Genomic DNA, 21,988 nt, shown 5'->3' with positions numbered 1-21,988 from the left:
CCTGGATCCTGTTACCAGCCCCAGTCCCAGGAGCCATCACAGAGTATCAGTGTCTGGGGAAGTCCTGACTGTTTGTGTCAGGGTCCAGCTGGGGCTGGAGGCATCCAGCAACAATTTAGGGATCTGCAGGACATCCTCTCTGCAGTGAGTATTTCTCTAGCCCAGCTTTCCCCTCCATCCTTTAGAGAGGTTAGGGAGGTTTCCATCTTCACACATACTTCCTTCAAATGATATTTAAACAGCTATTTTAAGGGTCTCTAACACCAGCAGTGCAGTGGCAGGAGCCTGGAAGACAAAAAGGCTTAAAAATAGAAAGGACAAGTGATATAAGGCCAGAACTGAAATTCCCTTTTCCAATCTCATGGCAGGAACTGGGGTTGCTAGCTCTAAGCCAAGCATCCCATTAACAGTTTACATATATTAATTGCTATCTCCAACTACCATCAAGATATTCAGAAGTAATCTTTGCTGGCTGGAAAAGCTCCTGCTTACAGCCACTCACCAAATGGAAAAACTGGCTCTCAACCACCATACATTTATTGAGAGAGCCAGAGCCCCTTTCTTTAGCCAACAATCCTTGTGTTAGAAACCTGCCTGGCTGCTGGGAGCTCATCCCACAGGTCAGCAAGTCCAGGCACAACAGCAGGTCAAAGACTCAGCTTTGAGTCCACAGGGCTGTCAAAGCACTTCTGCTTCCACCACCTCTTTTTCAGCTTTCACTGGATCTGATTTTCTGTTTAAAACATCTTCCAGCCTCACCAGACACTGAGCTGGCCATCTGCATCCAATTATTTTATCTCTCCCTGCAATGCTGCACAGTGCTCAGGCTCTTGGACTCCAAACACAAAAAGCTCCAGTCACATTCTCATGTTCTTTATGGTCTGTGCAGCCCAAGCACTGCAGTTTGCCTGGGGGTAAATTCTGTAGCTTCATATATCTTCAGTGACTGAAGGCATGCAAGCAGATTTGGGACTTGTCTGGAGCTCACGTGAAGCAACAGCCTGAGCTGTGCTCAAATATTTCAAAATCATAAGTTTATAAATTTTAAGATTCATCACTCCAGATTTTCTAAAAAGTAACACATTCTACTAAACACACTTCAGTATTCCCCTGTGATGAGAAAGGAGAGCTGATCACCTCCCAGATCTTTAATTGCAAACAGAGCCTCCAAAAATAACCAGCAAAGTTAGGACTGCAGTGTCTATAAAGAACTCTCACTTTACTTCTTCAATGGCAGCATTAGATGGTTCTGTTCTTCAAGAAAGCTTTCACTTTTGGGAGTGAGTGACTGCTGCTTCAATACCAGGCTTACTGTGGGGGCAGAGAGGGAGGCAGCTGTGGCTGTGAGCAACCCTCCCTCCCACTCCTGGCAAGCCTGTCCATCCTGTGAGGACCATTTTCTGTCCCCACTTCATGCCAGGCATCTGATTTTCCTGAGTCAGCTAGATTCTTCATCTAATTTGTATTATACACACGCAGGCAAACATCCAAATTAAACACTCAGCAGGAAATTTGTACTTGCTAAGGGAAACTGCTTAACTCTCACCACGACTAAGAGTGCATCAACTTCACACTCGAGTCAAAGCACCAAGGCAATCCTGTCACAGATCTGTTCTGTGCTGCACATGGCCCATGAGGACAATAAATCCAGCTTCCTTCCACCTTTGCCACCTCAGCCCTCAAAGAACACCACTGAAGCTGTCTGAAGAAAATACCCCAAAAGGACTCTGGAGGCTGCAACCCCAGACAGCCCTCACCCGCCCCCAGGGAGGGACCCTCCATGGCAGCACTGCCCAGAGCTGATCCTTCTTTGGGATCTCTCCTGGAAAGAGCACAGCTAAAAGCACAGAGGGCTGACTTTCTGTACAGCTGACCTGCAGAGAAAGGAGGCAGGAGAGCAATTGCCATGGACTGTTCTGACCTTCCAGGGTGAGCTGGACCAAAGTGAGCTCTGCCAGCTTCCCTCCCTCACACCTCCTGACACTCAGAGCGACTCCATGACCAAAAACAAAACCTCACCCAGCTGATCCCAGGACATTTCCAAGCAGAGAACAGCCTCAGAGTCCCCTTTCCAGCAGGTGATGAGAACAGACGTGATCCACAACAGGGTTCCCTGGGGAGCACAGTGAATCAGCAGCTCCTGCACAATGTCAGGCAGTAAGGAGGTGACACAGCATTTTTGTGACACACTCAGCAGCTGAACTAATGCTCTGAGTGCTGCTGTCACTACACACAGTAATTTAGTAATCTGGACAAGACCTTGAAGTTCATCAAGTCCAACCCCTGACCTGGAGCATCTTCACAACAAGCCCATTTAAGAGCAGTGCAATCACCTTTCTCTCTCCTCTTTGGGGAACTTCCTTTCAGCTTGGACTTGGCCCACAGGTAGATGCTCCAAGGCTCACAGTTTCCAGAGGAGCTCCATGGAAAATCATTCCAGTTTAAATTAGTTGTCCTTAAAAAGGCATGTGCCTACAGCAACTTTTGTAGAGATTCAGAAGTCCTCTTGCACATTCTGACAGCCTCTGAGCAGTGTATTTACCAGGAATGACTAACTGAACCCCTAGCAGAGCATTCCATGCCAAGGCCCCCTTCCAGCACCATGCACAGCTTCTTTCAGGCAGGACTTCTGGAGGGCTGTGATTGACTAGGTCTCTAATGAACTCTAATTGAAGCCTCAGCAGTCTGAAAAACCCAACAACAGATGTGGTGAAAGGGCAAACCACAAACTGTTTTGCTAATGAATGAAAAGTGTCTGGGCTGATGAGGGCCAGTGACCCAAAAATTCTCTTCTTCCACCCACTCTTTCACTTCTGTTCAAGTTTGGGCCATTTCCCTCGTCATCACAACACATGGGGGCAGTCATGGACAGCCCTGGACACACTCCATGTATTCAGTTGGGTAACAAGATGCTCTTGCATGAGCCACAGACAGCAGAACATGGATAGAGTAAGAGGGACCTCAGGGAGGGAGCTTAGTGTGGTTATCCTTCCCAGCAGGAATACCAGCCTAGGAGCGATTTTAAACTGCCAGAGGGCAGGGTCAGATGGGATACTGGGAAGAAATTCCTCTCTGTGAGGGTCTGGCACAGATTGCCAGAGAAGCTGTGGCTGCCCCTGGATCCCTGAAGTGTCCAAGGCCAGGCTGGACAGGGCTGGGGGTGAGATGGTCTCATGGAAGGTGTCCCTGCCCTTGGCAGGGGGTGGGACTGGATGAGCTTTAAGGTCCCTCCCAACACAAACCATCCTGGGACTCTGGGAAGGAGATGCCTATTCCTTACTGGGACAGTTTTGGAAAACTCTTTACACACAATGACATTTCTGAGCCATCTTCTCTCCTTTCAACAGATCTTAAGCAAGCAGCCACCATCAGTCTGGAGATTAAACCCTATGAAAAGACCATGGCACACTGAGCTGCAAACAGACTTCAAGTAATACCCTAAATTTCACCCCAAATACTGACATGAGCCTCTGCTTCCCCCCTCCTCCACTGTGGCAGTGGACTGAGCAAGGAAAGCCAGCACAAGGGAGCCAAGAAGTCAGGGTGCCATGTTGTACAATTCTTCCCCTCAGTTAATGAACCTGCTCATGCCCATTGTGCATTTGGAGTCTGTCCTTTTTTCTCAAGGAGGTTATTGCCTGCTAATGGGACAGGCAGCAGAATCAAAATGACAGATGTAAAGGTCAGGGTGAAATTTGCCAAAAAAAGGTCCAAAATCTATTTACTCCAGTCTGGCTCCTGATGTTTCTGGAGCTATTACAGGTGGCAGAGCACACATTGCTCTTGCCTAGCCAGTGCACACTCCAGGAGAGTGGCTGCAGAACAGGTCTACAGGTGCCTCAACAATAAAGGAATCGTGCTGGATTTATTAAATTATTTCATCTCAGCCCCAGGGGAGGAGGGGCTGCAATGCCTCGTGTGGGGGACACAGACCCTCCTCCTAACAGGCCCCAAGCTGGTCTGGTTCATGTTACACTGTGAAAAGGAGCCCAGGGAGTGTGTTGCTGATGGAAAGCATGTAGAGCACTAATGAGCACCATCCAAAAGTAATTCCAGCATTTAAAGGTACACAGCAATTTTCTGAGTCATTAAAAAACCTCAGACCAATTACACAGTCAAGCTTACCATGGCTGACCAAACAACTCCTTGTTTTGAGTGGTCCTGGGAGCTGCTCAGACCCCAAGACCTGCTCAGTCCTCCCAATTTCATCACAAAACCAACCATGTCACACCAGATCAGATCAGAGATTTAGTTACTTGTGTCCTACCTCCAGCCACAGCCACAAAAACGATGCTTTAGGTTGCCAAGGGTTTTGGGGGCACAGATTAAATGGTTTCAAGAGAGAGAAATAATCCTTTCCTGCAGGGAATAATTTCTTTCCTGACCCCCAGAGCTCTCTTACCTGTACCTTAGCTTATATAAGTAAAAGAAATGTTTAGAGTTTGATAAATTTAAGTCAGCCACAACTTTTTGAGCACAGCTTACCAATACCAGCTTTAGAAGCACTTCCCAACCAAACCTCCACGTGGTGAGGAGCTGCTCTTCTGCACAAATTTAGAAGCTTAGGTCAGAAATAAGCCATGTATTTAGACTGGACAATAGAATCCAGTTTTCCCACCAGCAGACTCTGTACAGATTAAATCCATATTTCAGTAACACCTTCAGTAACTCCAGAGGGAACTGTGCCACACACTGTTTGAAGGGACAGTTGGCACTGACCAGGTTATTACAGCCCAAATGTGCATCACAGGATGTGCCACTTGTAAGGAGCCTAGAAATCCTTCTTACAGCAGCTCTCCTCCCTAGCAGTGTGTAAAGGACAACAAAAGTTCCAGGGACAAGCAGAAAAAAAGATATCAGACACAAGATGATCAGCCAGGTTTGGTTTTTGACACTAGACTGCAGAACATCTGAGAGAGCACAAATTATAAATAGATTTGGGTGTTCTCCAGATGCCCAGACATTCTCAGCAGTGTCTTTGCAGCCTGTGGGGCAGCACAGCCACTGCCCCTCCCAGAGCTGCACACAGCAGGCTGTTTATCAGGAGATAATACCCAGGTGCAAGGGCCTGCATCCATCTGTCCCAAATTCAAACAGCAGCCTCCAAGCTGGCACCTGGGGTGAGTTCATTAGGAGAGCTGCTAATGACTGCTCACACTCACTAAGTGTCCCTGCACACACAGCCCAAAACAATCCCTGGATTCCTGACATTGCTTGGCCAATGGTTGTTTGTTCAGCCTTGCCCAGAGACAATGGGACAGACAAATCACCAGACTGTCATTGTCATATTTTCTGGAAAACCCTTCCCCAGGATTTCTTCTCCTGGGAAGCTGAGAAGCCTCAGAAAAAAATGAAAATAACAATTATCTGATTGCTTCTCCTGTGTTTTGCTCTTTGGAATGTGGCTGGAGATTGTTTATCCAACAGGTCATTGTTTGATTGGTTGCATGTGAATTGTTTTGACTTAATAACCAATCACAGCAGCTGTGTCAGGACTCTGGAAGCAGCCACAAGTTTTCATGATCATTCTTTGTAACCTTCTGTCTGTATCCTTTCTCTATTCTTTAGTATAGTTTAAGTATAGCATTATATCACATCATATCATAATAAATTAGCCTTCTAAGAATATAGAGTCAGATTCTCAATTCCTCCTTCTTCCTGGGGACCCTGAAAATACCACACCAGGCTTACATACCAAGCCTTTGTCAACAGCCACTTCCTGGGACAGCATGCAGTACTCACCAAGTCAATGAGGTCACTGAGATTCTTCTCTATCTGCTGTGGAGGCAGGCGCCTCATCAAATCCAAGGCACAATCCAGCTGCTGGTCACTCTGCAGAACAAGAAGAGCCCTCGGTCACAAGGTGGACAGGAAACACAACACACAACTGCCAGCAGCATGCTTTGCATTAATACAAGTAAAATTCATTACATTTGATTATGAATTATTGACTTGGCAACTTAACAGCGTGCAGTTGATAGAAAGGCCTGCAGTCCTTACCTCACCAAACTCCTTGCAATGTTTCTCTAAGTGTTTAATGTGTTGTTTTTCCACATTATCTCAATAATAACCTGAGTTAGAGAACTGAAAGTTCCTTCTCCCAAAGCAGGTTTAACACTTCCTCGTTTGCACTGATCAGCTTGAGATAACCAGCATCCAACACAAACTCTGTTCCACTGCAGAGCTCCCTCTGCCCTGCAGCTTTATCAGAAAACCAGAACGAACCACGCACATAAAGCCTGATCCATGATCTCCCTCTTCCTACAAAACACACACCAAGAGCTGTCTGTACCTAAGAAATCAGGGATGTCAGTTATTTAGAGCTAACACAGCAGCTTTCTCCAAAGGGCTCACTGTAGCTGGTCTCACACCAATTCTGCCACAAAGAACACCCTAAAACTCCACTTCAGCGTCAGAAAACGTGCCCCAGACACTTGAGGAGCTGAGCCACGGTCCTGACATAACCTTTAGCTGTCCTTTCCACCAACAGGCACAAACAGACACTTTCCTGCTGACCAAACAGCACCCAAAATCTGCACAAGTTCCTTTGACCCCAGGTCAGGTGAAGCACAACCAGTTTGCTCTCACTGCTCCTCCCCTCCTTTTTCTCTTTGCCATTTCCAGCCTCCCAAATCCCACGAGCTGAGGTTTAATTTCACCCTCCCATGTTCTGTCAAGCTCCCAAAGTCTTATTTAAAAACAGCTTCAATACTAACACAGTTCCATTATCACATTATCCAACACAGCAGCCCCCAGGACAGGGAGAAACAGGAAGCCAAGTTTCCTGCAATTAAGCCAAACCTGTGGAATGAGGGAAGGAGGGAGCCTTCATTAGATGGCTGTGGGAAGGGAACTCCTCAGTTTTAGCTACTGAACTCTCAGACCCCAAGGACAGAGACTCTGGAGGTGGCCTGTGCCTGCCCAGCTCCTGCAGCCAAGCCAGGAGGGGGTCTCCCTTCCCATGTATTGTCTGTACCTCCTGCATCCAGGAAGGAAACCTGGCACATTGTCACAGACATTGTCACAGGGTTGTGCTCCTCACCTGTGGATCATGGGAACACTCAGGGAAGTGCTCTGTCCTCCTCTGCCAGCTGGAATTGTTTAAAAGATAAAAAAGCCTAGGGAAGGATGTTAAAACCCAGCAGTAAAGCTGCAACCCCAGAGTAAGTATTTTACAGGGAGGCAAACTGAGAATAAAATGCACTGCATGGAGGAGAATGCACACTTGCAGTGTTTATGGATTAACCAAGAGAACCTGGAGCGACCATTTTTACCCAAAATATTCAGTAACAGCTGTAAAAGACACGAGCAGGATTATTTAAGGCAGAGATCCTCCAAGGGGTTCAGGCACAGCTGACATACATGGCTGTGTGCAATGGAAAAACAAAAATATGCAGGCCCATAGAGTGCCTGGTACAGTGTATTTCCCTGCTACCAGGAGGGAAAAGCAAGGCTGAGCAGCAGGACTCCTCAGTTTCTCACAGACTATTTAGGTAATTAAACAGCTTGCCAGCAGATCTCCTAAAGCACCAAAACAAAGGCAGGTTCTGCTGCAGTTGTGTCCCTAAATCCATGGTTATAAAGCCACTTTAATCCAGCATAAATCCAGCTGGAATGGTCAAAAAGGCAACACAAGCTGACAAATCACAGAGCGAAGTGGTACCTTGGGGTATCAGAGACATCTGGTAGGTACAGCCTGGTTAGAACTGACCAGGGAAGTGAACCAGGATCTTCTGCTCCCGATTCTTTCTCTGCAGGTGAAGATTTAAAAGGCAGGTGTGTGCTCAAACCCAGCCCTTGGCTCAAAGGCAGCCCCTGGCTCAGCCTCTGCCCAGCTGGAGGGGATGGAGCAGCTGCAGCAGTGACACACAGAGGGTGAATATCCCAGCACATGCTGCCACTGCAGCTGTGAGAGTGGCACTGGATCAGTGGAGATGAACCCCCCAGAGCCTCCCCACAACTGTGTCAGAGGAAGGTGCTCTGGGGGAGCTCAGGACATGTCAAACCCCACCTACTTCTCTCAACTTCACCTGTCCTGGATTCCCATTTGCTTAATTCTTCTGTAAAATCACATGCTCATGAAGACCAGGTTTCTTAACAGGCCTCCAGACAAAACATTTCCATGGAGTTTTTGCCTTTACCCAAGAAGAGGCTCCTGCCCTCTGAGCAGGTGATCAGACAGCCTGTCTCCCAGGCTGGGCTGCTCCCAGAGCCAAGCTCTTTGAGCTTGCAGCACTTAATGAGCTCAGTGTTTACCTGATAGGAGGTCCTTTTCCATCATTCCTGTTTCATCCAGCCCAGAACCTCCTGTGGAGGAGCAGGGAGTTCAGACAGAAATTCTAAATGAAGTTTTATTACAGCTGAAGTCACTGAAGGATTTAGAGATCATAGGAATCTCAAAAGACTAAAAATATTAGCTTAGATGAAAGCTCTTTAATAAGTTTCCTTTAAAGATGTTTGCCTATCTAGAATCTCCACTTAAGCACCTGTTACAGCATTCCCATGGCACTGCCCCAGGGAAAAAGGTTATGAGGATGTCTGTACTAGTTATTTTACAGCTTCCTTTGTCTGCACCTCCTCTTCTTTGTGGTCTCTGCTGTACTTAGCTAATTTACAAAAGAGGAACCTTCTCGCAACAGTCACAGGTCTCTGGTCATCTGGGCACTCTGTGTTAGAGCTTAACACTGAAAAATTGAAAAAAAATGTGCTGAAAAATTAGAAAAAATTGTATAAATGTGCAGTTGTAAAGGGGCACAACTGTGCACCTTAATTTTAAAGGCTGAGTATGGGCAGATGTCATTCAATGCAGAAAACACAAGAAAAAAATCCCAGGTAGTTACTATAGGCATGGAAATCACAAAAAATGAAACAGGCAGCAAGCTGGACTTCCTTTTGACTCCCACTTGCCATGTCTAAAGCCCAGAGCTCCTTGGGGCACAGGGTACTGAGTGCTGGAATCGCCAGCAAACAGCAGCTGAGCCAACCCCACCCAAAGCTGAGAGCTACTCCTGCACAGCCCTGGCACCAAACCCGACCTGCAGCCCTGGCACAGCCCTGGCACAGCCCTGCCACTGACCAACAAGCTCTTCTGCACCAGGAGCACATCCAGAGCCTCTCCAGCTCCAGCAGAACCAGGAACACTTCGCTGAAGTGTTCCCCTGTTTGCTCTTTTCAACAGACACCAGCACTTGGCTGAGTCACTACAGGTATCTGCATTTCTAAAACATTTTACACGTGCTTTTGACTGCATACACTTACAGAAACCCACAGGCTTTATTCCCAAGTGTGGCAATGGACAGTTCTCCACTGCCAGTTGCCTGAGACTTAACCTATATTCCATCTTCCAGGAGGGCTTACACAAACCTGCAGCTCTCCCCATCCCAAGGCCATTCCAATTGAAAGGAGGTAAAAGACTCATTTAAAGCTCCTGGCCTTGCAGTCAGCAGGAATTTGCCCCCTTTATCACAAAGCTCTGTGGATTGAATCTCTCTTCACCTCTCTGTTGGGACACTCCTGCTCATCTGAGCCTGTTATTGCACAAACTGAGCTGGGCAGTGTTTTCAAACAGAAACCCAGGCTGGTTTCACTTCTGTGCTCTATTTCTGCACTAGCCCCACTTGCAAGCCCCTGAGCCAAGAGCTGAGACAGCTCAGTGCTACAGCAGTGGGAGCTCCTCCCACTTTAGCCCTTCCTGGGAAATAATTCATAAAAATAATTCTTCATAATAACAATAATAATAATAATTCGGGCCACCAAATCTTTTCCACCAGCAAACCCAGTACAACATTTCTGCTCCAGGCATGATGGTGCTCCCAACCCCCTTTTCCATCTGTGACAGAGCTGAGAACAACTGGGGGAGCCAGAAATTACTGCAGGTGAAAAAGCCACACCCCTGATGTGACAGATAAACATCTTGGAGACACTTCACATCCAAGTCCCAGTCAAGACCAGCATCTGAAAGGTTACCCAATTCAAAGGACAAACAGCATCCCAGTGTTCAGACAGCAAAAATAAAAGGTAAAAACCTCAAGAGACACTGCAACCAGAACATCTGCTCAGTGCCATGCAATTCAAAGCAACCACACATCATATCACCCTGGTCACTGGTCAGTCTGCAGGTAAAATATCTCTGTAAATTAATCCAGGGCCAGAAGTACATAACCAGCAAATGACTCTTTTTCCTTCCTTTCAAGCTGCAGACATACCCAAGATTGTAAATCACATATTTCCTGTCAGTTCTCCCAACAGGAATGTCTGACTAATGTTTCAGCTTTGTGGTACTACAACACTAAGTTTTTTTAATTGAAACAGATACCCAGCTTCCCCTCCTGCTTGTCATTTTAATCCCTGCCAACTTCCAGAGCTGCAAGGGCAGAAGACTCCCTTTTCCAATTACACAATGGGATAGTATTACTGCTAGAAGCTGCAGCAAGGGTTGAATTATTGTAACCCCTGGGTAATAAAAAGTACAGTAGTATGTTAAGTTGCAAGGTTCCCTTCTCAGCTGTCAGCATTCACTTTTTAGGATATTAGATGGGAACTGCCTGACCTGGGAAAGCCCAGAGAAGTTCTGCACTCATGACATTTCCATCAGCTGCACATATTCCTCGCAATCTGTTTTTCCACATGATTTTTCCCTTGACTATTAACCCTCCTCTGGCAGATCCTATCTGAAACCATTTGTAATGGACTCATAAATCACAGCTGTGTGACAGCAAGGTGTGCTGGGGAGAAACAGCAACATCAGTTAGGAAACAATCAAAGATAATAAAACCTGAACACAGACTCTGCTGTGGACAGTCATAAAAGGTCAAAGATTATTAAAAAACAAGACACTGATGCAGACCTCATTCTCCTTTTCTTCAGCCACTTTTACCTTTGTCTGGTTTTGGTTGGGATGGATGCAGTGGCTTTTATTATCTCCAACACTTCTGAGCACATGGAACGAGCTCAGCCCAATTTGCTGCGGTCAAGCCCAAACAGCCCAAGTGCTGCCACCACTCGTTCCACGAATACCAAGTGAGAAGGATTAGAGATTAAAATAAAAGCAAGAAGTGATGGATCAGAAGGCTTTAGCAGAAGCTGCTGTGCTCTGGCACCCCCAGGTCCCCTGTAATCTGTATTTATTTACAGAGCAATTGTACGAGTCACGTCACGGCTTTTGAGTCAGCGAATCCTCCCTGGAGATGTTCTCCTGCCCATTATTCATCTCATTCTGCAGTGCTCCAGCTTTTGAGTACAACTGAGCACACAGCAGTACTAGCCCCAATTGACTGAACACACTCTCACAACCTGTTCTCTGTCAGGTGTTGGTGTTGTACACATGCAAACACAGCCAAAAACCCACAAAAACACTGAGCAGCTTTTGTCCTCCATTGCTCCAGGAATGGAACCTCCAGGAATGGAACACAGGTGAAATTCAGAGGGACCTCTTTAAAGAAATTCTCTAGGAACAAGTAGTTCATACATCTGCCCTGAAGCCTCATGAAGAGGAACTAAAATAATCCATGGGCAGGGGAGAAGGAAGGCAGCTTCACTTTCTTTGGCACCAGAGGGCTGCTGACATGGGATACTTCCCACCATTTCAGGCTGCCAACACAGTCAGGGCAAGTCCTGCACAGATTAAAGGAGCAGGAATGGGCTTCTAGGGCAGCTACCAAAGAGATCTCCTCCTCCAGACAAGCTCAAGGATCAGTGTTTTGCCAAATCCTTGGTTAGCCCTTTAGCCACCAGCAGCTCTTCCAAGCATCCTTGCAATCAGCTGTGCCTGATTTCCCTTCCTCATTTCCACCTCCAAACCAGGCCAGTTCTCTGCCCACAGGACAAGCCCCAACACCCCAGCCTAGCTCTAAAACAATTATCAAGTGGGTTATAATTCACTGAAGGCACTCCCATCTGTGAGCTTCTAAATAATCCAGAGCTGCCTGCAGCCTGATCTCATGGACCAACCAGCTGTTCAAAACATTTTACACCCAGGCAGAAGGAACTACAGCCTGGAGCAGGGCACTTGTCTCTAATCCCTTAACTGTTTGCAAGTAAGGATCAGGCATGTCTAGGAGCACATTCTGCAGGTGCTTTCCACCCCTGTAGGTGCTCTCTGACCAGATGCAGTTCCTGTTAGCACATCTACAGAGGTGTACAGCTCACAGGGAAAATTTAACATTTCCTTGGCACCTCCTTCCCAGCAAGGATGCATTTCCAGGTGGCACATACTTGGGTCTACTCTCAAACTAATGTATCCCTTTAATTTACAGAAATCCAAGGCAAGTCTCCATCATGTGCCCAAGGAAAAGAGCCTCACACACCACCAGAAGAGCAGGATGGAGCAGCACCAAGGCTTTCTGGGAACAGCTACTCATGCCGACCTTTTGCGAGGATCACTAATGATTTCTGCACTAGCATTTGTCTTCTGGGTAACAGAAACAATGTTTTATTTATTAAACTTGTCATTGAACATGACAATGCAATTTACTGGCTTTCATCTGGTGCCAAGAATTCCTGTGAAGCATAAAGTTTGCAAAAAGTCACTTCCCAATAAATCGTGGCAGTGAGTGACTATGCAATCTGCTAGCCCCACATGAAAGAGGAAAGTGGGGCTACAGATAAAAGTTGCACAGATTGCAAAAAAAAATCCTTAACTTCTAATAAATGGATTAAAGACATTGAAGTTGCCTGTAGAACTGACCAACTTTGCCAACAGGTTTTATGATGAATGTTACTGCACAGTGTGGGATTTTCCCCATTTTAAGTCTCGATTTCACAAAAATAACATTTTCTTTGTTAGCTATAACTACAGATCGGACATCTTAGCTAAACAAAATGCAAATAAGCTGTTACAGCACAGCACTGAGAGACAAGAACTTGGCCTGATTTTGCAAACTCTTCCTGAGGCAGCTGCAACACCTGGTTTCACTACCAGGAGAGATGAACACAAGCGTGTTTGTGCCCCAAAATGTTTTGAAATCACCCAATGCAGTAGGTGTGAGTCAGTTCACAAGTCTGGTGACCTGTTTTTCACACTGTCTTCCACTCAAATCTTCTGAGGAAGAGCCCAAATCCATCCCTAGAGAAGGGCTGCCTAATTTTTACAGGGGTCACTTTTTCATTTTTTTAAATTGAAACCATAATTACTACAAATACAGCAGCTCTTGAGATTCAGCACTACCATTTGCCATCCTGACCATCTGCAAACATGTCATTTGTGATGCTTTCTTTTAATCCTGCTAATGCCCAATGACCTTTTCAAATGCTCTTTTCTTCTATGCACTCCTGTTTGCTTCATGTCCCAGTCAGGCTGGTCACAAAAGTTTTAGAACTGCTCAATTAAAATGGAGAAGTTTTTTGGGCAGAAAGAGCAAACCTGGGCAAGTTGGGCTTGGCCTAACAGATCCAGGTTCTCCTTCCAGTCAACTGTAACTTAAATTCAGTTTTGTGAGAAATCACATGAAAAACATTTGAGAAAATACACACTGTAGAGGAGCAGGGAGCATGCACTGTACCTGAAGGTGACAGCAAACATCCTGTGCTTACTGACAGCAGAACCAACACAGTGTCAACATCCCAAATGCAGGATTTGCTCTATCCCAGCTCTCTGTGGAGCCAACAGCTGCCTGGCTTTAGGTGCAAACTCAGCACTTTCCAGCTCCTGGAGGCTCCAGACAGGGTTGTAAATTCAGGAGATAACTCTGGCAAGTAACCGGATGCCTGGCAAGGCAGGCAGGAGACAGAGAGGATCTCTCATTAGCCCTCTTCCCTGAAAGTTCTCCCATTCCTCAAAGGTCAGAAAAGTAGGTTAATATGCCTTCTGCTTGGGTCTTGCATGACATACCTCAGTGACTGCCCTGCAGAGCTCCCAACAGTCCAGTTCTGCCCCAGGAATTCAAGGTTTAAACCAGGAAGCTCCTGGTCTTGCATACCTACAGCCATAGGAATATCACACCTAACAACATACTCACACCTGCCAGAATTCCTTCCTTTGCTGTAATTCCAGACCTGCCCATCCTTGCAGGTTTTTCATGCCTTCCTCATCACTTTTGAACCCACCTGACCTACCCTCCATCACACCTGCAGACAGGCAGCCAGCTCCACACAGGCTCTGTGACCATTCCCAGCAGGGTGACACTTTGTGGGAGCAGGGCTCACCTGGCAGACACATGCCAGTTTCAATCCCCACCATGTTTTTCCTTCACTCCCATATGAAGTTAACAGTTATTCCATCTGGCCACTCTGCACCTTACCAAGCTCTGGATTAGCCCTGCCTGGACTCATGGCTATGTGAAGCTGGTTTTGGCCACCCAAATGAAGAAATTGATGGAGCACCATCAATGCTGAGCCAAGATCACACCCAAACCTCTCTCCTTGACACCTGGATCTGCAGGGTGGCAGCACCTGGTGGATAAGTACAGCTGCAGTCAGCACAATGCAGCTGATATTTTACCTCTTTACTCCATTTCATGCCTCTCTCCTCCCTTGAATTAACACACCCAAAGCCCCATCTCTTGTTTCCAGAGCCTGTCTCAGGTTGCAAGCCCAGGCTAGCAGTCAGGCCCCCACTGCCTGGGCTGGCAGAAGCTTTTCAAATCCTGGTATTTACCAAGGCAAAAATGTCCAGGGAAGGCAGGTAACACGACATCACTTTCAAACTCAGCAGTTTGTCTAATGGAAAAGAGAGAAAGCATCACCTAAAGAAACACAAACAAAACTCCCTGAGAGAATAAAGAGTATTTTATTTATGGTGGCTCCAGGCAACCACTAAGCTTCTGTCTTCAGTGCAGTCTCAAACATTTTTCCTTCTGCACAAAATCCTCTTACTTAAGTGCTGTTTTCAGCCTTGTTTCAGCTGATGCTGCTAAAATTGTGAGCTCCTGAGTTCTGCTTTCACCCAGGCTCGTAACACACCCACTTTGCAACAAGGACGTGATTGAAATTCCAAGGCAGTGCAGCAGGAAGGGACTGGGCTCCACTCTGTGTGGAGGACGTCCCCTCCAGAGCCAGGGAAGGACAGGCTCTGCAGCAGGGCTGCAACACCTGCACTCCTGTCCCAGGGGCTAAACCCAGAGCCAGAGCTCCCAAACCAACCCTGCACTGAAATAATGCAGCTCCACTGATGAAATATGAACTAGTGAGGTTTAATTTGCATGTAGGCAACTTCTGAGCAGGGCAGCCAGATAAGTCAAGTGTCTGCAAATCCATTCCCTAATTCTTCAGCCCAGCTTGGAAGGTGTGGCACAAAGAGCAGGAGCTCAAAGCAAGTTGCGTATTTCCTTCTAAAGCCTACAAGAGGGAGGGAGGGAGGGCAAAACAGCAGCACCAGATAATACAAGGAAATTAATCTAGTGCTTGGTGCCAAGGCTCAGACCACCACTCCAGGAAACACAGCACCAGGCATTACCTAATGCAACTAAAGTCATTCTAAACAGAAGATAATTTTGGGCACTAAACAACAGAATAGATCCTACTTTTAATTCCTCACTCAAAACTTCACTGCATCAAAAACACAAGAGAAGGACAGGCTCCCACTGCATCTGGCACTCCAGGGGAGAATTACAACAATTTAGCTGAGAAACAAGTAAAGCCACTTCCTCAAATGATAAACCCTCTCAGATCAACTACCAGAGCTTTAAAACTTCCTCAATACCACATTTCTGCTCGTGCCACACCAAGGAAGTCTCAAAAGCAAATGTCTCATCTACCACAGAGGCAAGAGCTCCAGCTCCCCAGGACAGCCTGTTTGCAACATCTGTTCCCATCCTGCTTTAGGACATAGAACTAAGAAGTGAATTTTGACCTCTGGATCAGGTCCAGGACCCCTGAATTATTCAGCTCCATTCACAACAGTTTCACACCCTCCCAGTGTTCCACTCACATCTTAACCAGGGCTCCACTACAGTACTTGGTCACTTTTCAGAGGAACCCCTCAGTCACAGACTACTGAATATTTAAGAAGGCATCACACCAGATGAAGAAAAAGATCCGTTTATACTCCAGTTTGCAGTGGCCACACCCCCACTGCACTGGCCTGAGCTCCTGATCTTCAAGTTAGAGAAGCTTTTTAATTACCACAACCTATCAGCAAACATAATTTGGGCTAAAGCCCAACTAGAGAGAGCAGGAAGCCTGAGAACAGCTTGTGTTGGTCAGACATATTAATTACTCCTTCAGGGATGAAGCCTCTGTGCTGCAAAGAAATTCAAATTTGAAATCCCATGTTTTTAAGTGAGATTTTTTTTTCCCTTATTCCTGGAAATGGCAAAGGCTTAGGGAGAACTGAAGCTTACACAAGCTGTGGGCCTTTCTCCTTAAGGAGAGACACAAAGATTTATTTGGTTGGGGCTTTTTAAATTCTTCAGGACTCCCAGAATGAATCAGTGGGAAAGCAGGAAATTTTATAATGCACTTTAAAAATCAGTTTATGAATCACTTTAGAAAGTGATTGACTAAACCATATTGATAAAAACAGAAGATCTGCATCTCTTTTGAGTATCTTCTACTTCTGCAATTATCTCCTTCACCTGGAAAGAAAGGTTATTAAAGCACATTGGAATAAAGTAGGGTAAAACAACAGGGCTGAGCACGGACAGGGCTCTGAGCAGCTTGCTCCAGTGAAGGTGTCTGCTCACAGAGGGGGCTGGACCAGATGGCCTTTAAAGGTCCTTCCAACACAAACTATCCTGGGATTCCACAGCCCTAAACAAGGTACAGGCACCTTTCAGAACCTCCCAGTTCTCCAGTAAAATTGCTTTCTTCAGCAGGCACTGAAAAGAGTTTTATTTTACCTTGAGGTGGGTCTATCAGAGTGTGAACCAGCTCAAAGGGGACAAATTGCAGCAAAACACTTCTCTACAAGTTCACTTTGCACGGTAAGGAACTCCTTGGATTTCACCAAACATCCCCACAAAGGGCAGGCACAAAGACAAACAGGGGCACTGGCACTGCCATCCAGGCTACAGAAGTATCCTGAGTCTAAATTTGAATTTTAAGGCTTTGGGGTGACCTGACTGGGGCCTTCCAGTGCCTGAAGGAGCTGCCAGGAAGGATGGTGACAGACTATGGACACGGAATGGAGGGACAGGACACAGGGAATGGCTTCCCACTGCCAGAGGGCAGGGATGGGTGGGAAGGAAGGAATTGTTCCCTGGGAGGGTGGGGAGGCTCTGGCACAGGCTGCCCAGAGAAGCTGTGGCTGCCCCTGGACTCCTGGAAGCCCAAGGTCCAACTCCAGGTTGGATGGGGCTTGGAGCAGCCTGGGACAGTGGAAGGGATGGAATGGGATGAGCTTCAAGGTCCCTTCCAGATCAAACCATTCCACATTCTCTGATGCACCAATGGCAGACTGGAGCAGTGGAGAGCACTGGGGAGTGCTGGATGATGATGAGCACCCCGAGCTCCCCAGCCATCCTTCAACCAGGGAAGTCAAGGCATGGATGGAAAGCAAAGCTGACAGCTGCTCAAATAGAAATTGAGAAGGGCAGCATTGTCCTTTTCCCAAAGAAAGTAATTTCTCAACTCAACTCCACTAATAAGGACTAAAAATAGTCCCCCAAAAGAGCTGAGCTGCACTTTCATTCTGTTTCACTCCCAGATGTGAACTAGTCCCATATCAGCATATATAGATACCATATGAGGAAATCCTGTTTGAACAACTTCAGCTGGTGAATGCTTTCCCCTCCCCAACAGACCACAGATGAAGCATCACTGCAATGACAGTATTCCCTCTCCCAGAGATATTCCCTCTCCTCTGACTTGATTATTTTGGGCATTTGCCGTTTAAGATAACATTTAGCTAAGCTCACACACTTGGCTTGCCTAATACAACACAGACTCTACAAAACAGCTGAAGTTGGTGTTTCTCAAAAGGCACGAGGTGCAAAGGACTTGCTGTGGGTACTGAAAACGTCCCTACAGCCCCACAGCACATGGTGGAGGTCCAAAAGGGACATGACCAGGTCACAGATGGGCTCTGACTCCAGACAAACAACTCCTAGCCTGAAAATCTCAGTGACCCTGAGCAGCACACGAGGTCTGTGTTGGTGCCACTGTCACATCACACACCCTGGGCTGTGCTTCACTGCTCCTTATCTGCCTCACAAATCCTAGATGGATGATGCCCAGCCAGCACTAGACAGCCTGAATTTATGAATGATTAAATCATAAATTTTGCTAAAATTGTCCTCCTTTTCCTCAAGAGTTGCATAGCAGAAGAAATCCTTGCTAACATGATCGGGCCAGTTTACATAACCTGGAAATGAAGGGTTTTATTTTTACAAAGAGTAATGGGATTCCATCCATTCATAACCCACAATTCCAGAAATCTCAGCAGATCCACTCTCCCAAGTCCTGCTTTGTCCTGAACAGTGCATTCCATTTATTTTTAGCACAGGAGACACCATCCATCCAGGCAATTTTCAAGCTTCATGTGTTGCCCTGCCCTGTTTCCCTGAGCACCTGACTGAAATGTGGGCACAGCTCTGAGCTCTCCACGGAGACAAAGGTTCCCCTCTACACAAATATTGGTAACCCTGTGGTACCAGGAAGGTGTTTCACCCAATATCCTGCATCATACCAACTGCTCTCTGCAATGGAAGGGCCATTCCATCCATGCAGTGCTCCACTTCTGGTCTCAGACCACTAAAAGCAAAGATCCTAGAAGAGCCCTAAACACTGGGTTTGCACGAGTTGAAACTGGAGGCTGCAGGTTCATCCCTCAAGTCCACTCAACATCGGAAACCACAATAGTGTTGGAAGTTCTGATCCAATTTCTCCTATGCCCAGTGGTCTCCACAACTAAAGATGAAAAAAACAGAAGGCAGCAAAATCTGGTAACACTCAGGAAATTTCCAAAGGAGTTGTGCTGTACCTCCTCCAAACAACTGGCACAGTTACATTTAAATCCTGACTGGAGTCTCCTAACAGCACATTTTTATATCCCCCTCAGAGCTGGTACCACTGTTGTTACTCTGCAGGAAGCCACCTTGTTTTCTTTGAGCTCTTTTCCTGTGACAATTTTTGCAGTGGCATGTTAGGAGAGTTTGCTGGAATCCCAGTTTGAGATACCACAGTCAGGTCTTGCCCACACAGATGTCAGTGTGTTAAAATCAGGCCCACAGCTGGAATGAGATGCTCCATGCTGCCAGGACTCAGGTACAGCACCTGCTCTTGTTTGAACCAACAAGGAACAGAACTTTGATCATAACTGTTCTTCACCTTTCACCTGACATTAAAATCTTTATCCTGCATGATACAGCTGACTGCAGCTCCAGAGAAAGAACATAAGGCATTGCCTCTGAAATTCCAACGGATGAAGGCAAGAAGTAAAGGATTACACTTGTGTGGTTAAACAGCCTTTACACCGCTGTAGAGCCAGGCTCTGGGTTGTTCTTTTGTGAGCTAAACACATTTGAACATTGTTCAATTGTCATGCTGGAAAACCTGAATCACAAATCCCCAAGAGCATGAAGTGATGTGATTCCCTACAGGTGACTCCATGCCCGAGGAGGCTGGGGAAGAGCCCCTGTCCACAAGGCAGGGAGCAGAGCAGGGCCCGGGCCAGCTCCTGGAGGCCGCTCCCTTCGCACAGCACCAAAATGAAATCGAAAGGGTTCGTGCCCTGGGCTAATCCATTCGGAAAACACAGCGACACAGATCATCCCACACGGCTGAGGAACCAGGAGCTCCTCCGTGGCAAAGGAAAGTTCCCAGCCCTGCGGAGGAGCAGCCGCAGGGTGCAGCCCCTGCCCGGGCGGCGCTGGGCTCTCCCGCGTTCCGCGGCTCCGGGCGATCCCAGCACACGCAGGCCGGGGGCAGCTCCCGGGCGGGGGAGACAGCCCGGGCTCGGCCACGGCAGCCACGGCCACGGGCCCAGCGCTCCCAGCGCCCCGGGCGGCACCGGCCTCCGCCACAGCGGAACCATTGCCAGTGTAACTCTACATCCTTCCCTCTGGAAGCACCGCCCGGTACGGGGACCGGAGGTCTGGCAGTGACCGGGCAGCGGAGCCCCGAGCGAGCCCCCCGCCCCCGGGCCCAGCGGAGCGCCGGGCAGAGCCTCCGCTAGCCCCAGCCCCCCCCCGGCAGCGCCCTCACGCCGGGCCACCCCTCCCTGCGTCCCGGCAGCACCGCCGGGGCCGTCCCTCCCTCCGTCCCCGCCGCCCGGGGAGGCCGGGCGAGGCCCCCCGGTGCGAGGGGGCGGTGTGGGCGCGGGGGCCGGCGCGGGGGGGCTGTGCGGACGGGCGGAGGCCGCGGCTGCGGGCGCGGGGCCGGCCCGCTCTCACCATGTCGGCTGGGCGGGTGCGCGGGGCGGTAGAACGGCGGCGCCTCCCGGTCCGTCCCTGTCGCTTCGACGCCGCGGCCCGTCCGCTTCCGCCGCCGCCCGGCAGTGAACATCCGGGTCAGCGCCGCCGGCCCCGCCCCCGCGCCGCTCCCCGCCAATCAGCGCGCGGCTCGCCGGCCATCGCCAAGTATGGATGCGCGGCGGCGGGGCGGGAGGGCGGGGCGGAGCGAACCACGCCACCGGCGCGGGGGGGACCGGGCGCACGGCGCCACCAACTGCAGCGCGGGGGTGACCGCGGCGGCCAATCAGAGCCCGGGGGCGGGCCCGGGGGAGGGGCCTGCGGGGGGCGCGCCCGCAGCTCGGGCCCGGCCCTCAGTCGGTGCCGGAGCCTGTGCGCGGGAACGTCGCTCCCTTAAACACACTTGTGTAAGTTTAAACGAAAGGCAGCACGAGGCAGGCGGGTTGCACGGCAAATGTCGCCCAGAAGAGGTAACGAGTAGCGAACTCGTGACCCTAAAGCTGCGTTTTACGCAGGTAAACTGCACTTTACACATGCCTGTAATGCATCTGGTAGGTCTAAAGTGATGTGGAAGAATTAGCAGCCTCCAGCTACTTAAGGCCAGGGATAATTATTAAGTATATAAATTCTTTAAAAAGGAATTATGAATTATTTCTAAAAGGAAGTGCTGGGTGGTGGCTGGGAGGTACCTGCTGGGAGCCAGGCAGATGCTGACACAGTTGGAGGCCTTCAGGGCTCAGGCAGCTGTGCAGGGATAACGGGATCACAGATTTGTCAGGGTTGGAAGGGACCTCAGGGGACACCTAATCCAACCCCCCACCAAGGCAGAGTCCCCTGGAGGTGTCCTGAAGCAGGATCTCCAAAATCAGGGTATAAGTACTAATAGAACATTTCTATTTTGCTCAGTGTCCCAAAATAAAGAATTTTTTCCTATTACTGGAGTAATTCCCACTACAGTGATTTCAGGTAAGACATCCCAATTCCAGACTCCTGACCTGTCCTCAATATGGGAATCTCAGAGCTACACCAGACAAGGATCCCAGGAAAATGTTAGGATTCATTAAGCACCAACAGCTTCCTCTGCAGCTTCTTTTGGAACAGGTCAGGCCATGTTTCACCCCAGTTTTATTTCCAGGACCCCAAAAAACCTCCACTGGCACTCTGTGCTGCAGACTGGGCCCTGGGGAGCCAAAAGCCCTTCCCTGGGTTTGCTGTAGGAGCTGGAAATGCCAACACAGGGTGAAAAAATGGCTTTCCCTTGGATGCCAGAGACAGCAGTCACTCAGGGCTTGTCCCTTGGGTGTCACAGACTGGGGTGTCACAGACAGGGCAGTCACTCAGGGCTTGTCCCTTGGGTGTCACAGACTGGGGTGTCACTCAGGGCTTGTCCCTTGGGTGTCACAGACTGGGGTGTCACTCAGGGCTTGTCCCTTGGGTGTCACAGACTGGGGTGTCACTCAGGGCTTGTCCCTTGGGTGTCACAGACTGGGGTGTCACTCAGGGCTTTCCCTTGGGTGTCACAGACTGGGGTGTCACTCAGGGCTTTCCCTTGGGTGTCACAGACTGGGGTGTCACTCAGGGCTTTTCCTGGATGTCACAGACTGGGGTGTCACACAGGGCTTGTCCCTTGGGTGTCACAGACTGGGGTGTCACACAGGGCTTTTCCTGGATGTCACAGACTGGGGTGTCACACAGGGCTTTCC

At 48.5% G+C, this 21,988-nt stretch overlaps 1 protein-coding gene across 2 annotated transcripts in view; it reads right to left on the bottom strand.

Annotated features, from left to right (window-relative positions):
- CAPZB (capping actin protein of muscle Z-line subunit beta) overlaps nt 1-20,400 on the bottom strand; it is a 60,144-nt gene extending 39,744 nt beyond the window's left edge. For both annotated transcript variants that reach the window (XM_084220013.1, XM_084220014.1), the window contains exons 1-2: nt 20,268-20,400; nt 5,743-5,832 (exon numbers count right to left, since the gene is read on the bottom strand). In XM_084220013.1, the coding sequence (XP_084076139.1) occupies nt 5,743-5,832; nt 20,268-20,270 (93 nt within the window). In that variant the 5' untranslated portion in view covers nt 20,271-20,400. The remainder of the gene's footprint in view (nt 1-5,742; nt 5,833-20,267) is intronic.
- Nucleotides 20,401-21,988: the final 1,588 nt, after the last annotated feature.

The sequence above is a fragment of the Fringilla coelebs genome (genome assembly GCF_963513975.1).
Source record: "Fringilla coelebs genome assembly, chromosome: 22".
Lineage (NCBI taxonomy): Eukaryota > Metazoa > Chordata > Aves > Passeriformes > Fringillidae > Fringilla > Fringilla coelebs.
This window is presented reverse-complemented; position numbering and strand designations above follow the sequence as displayed.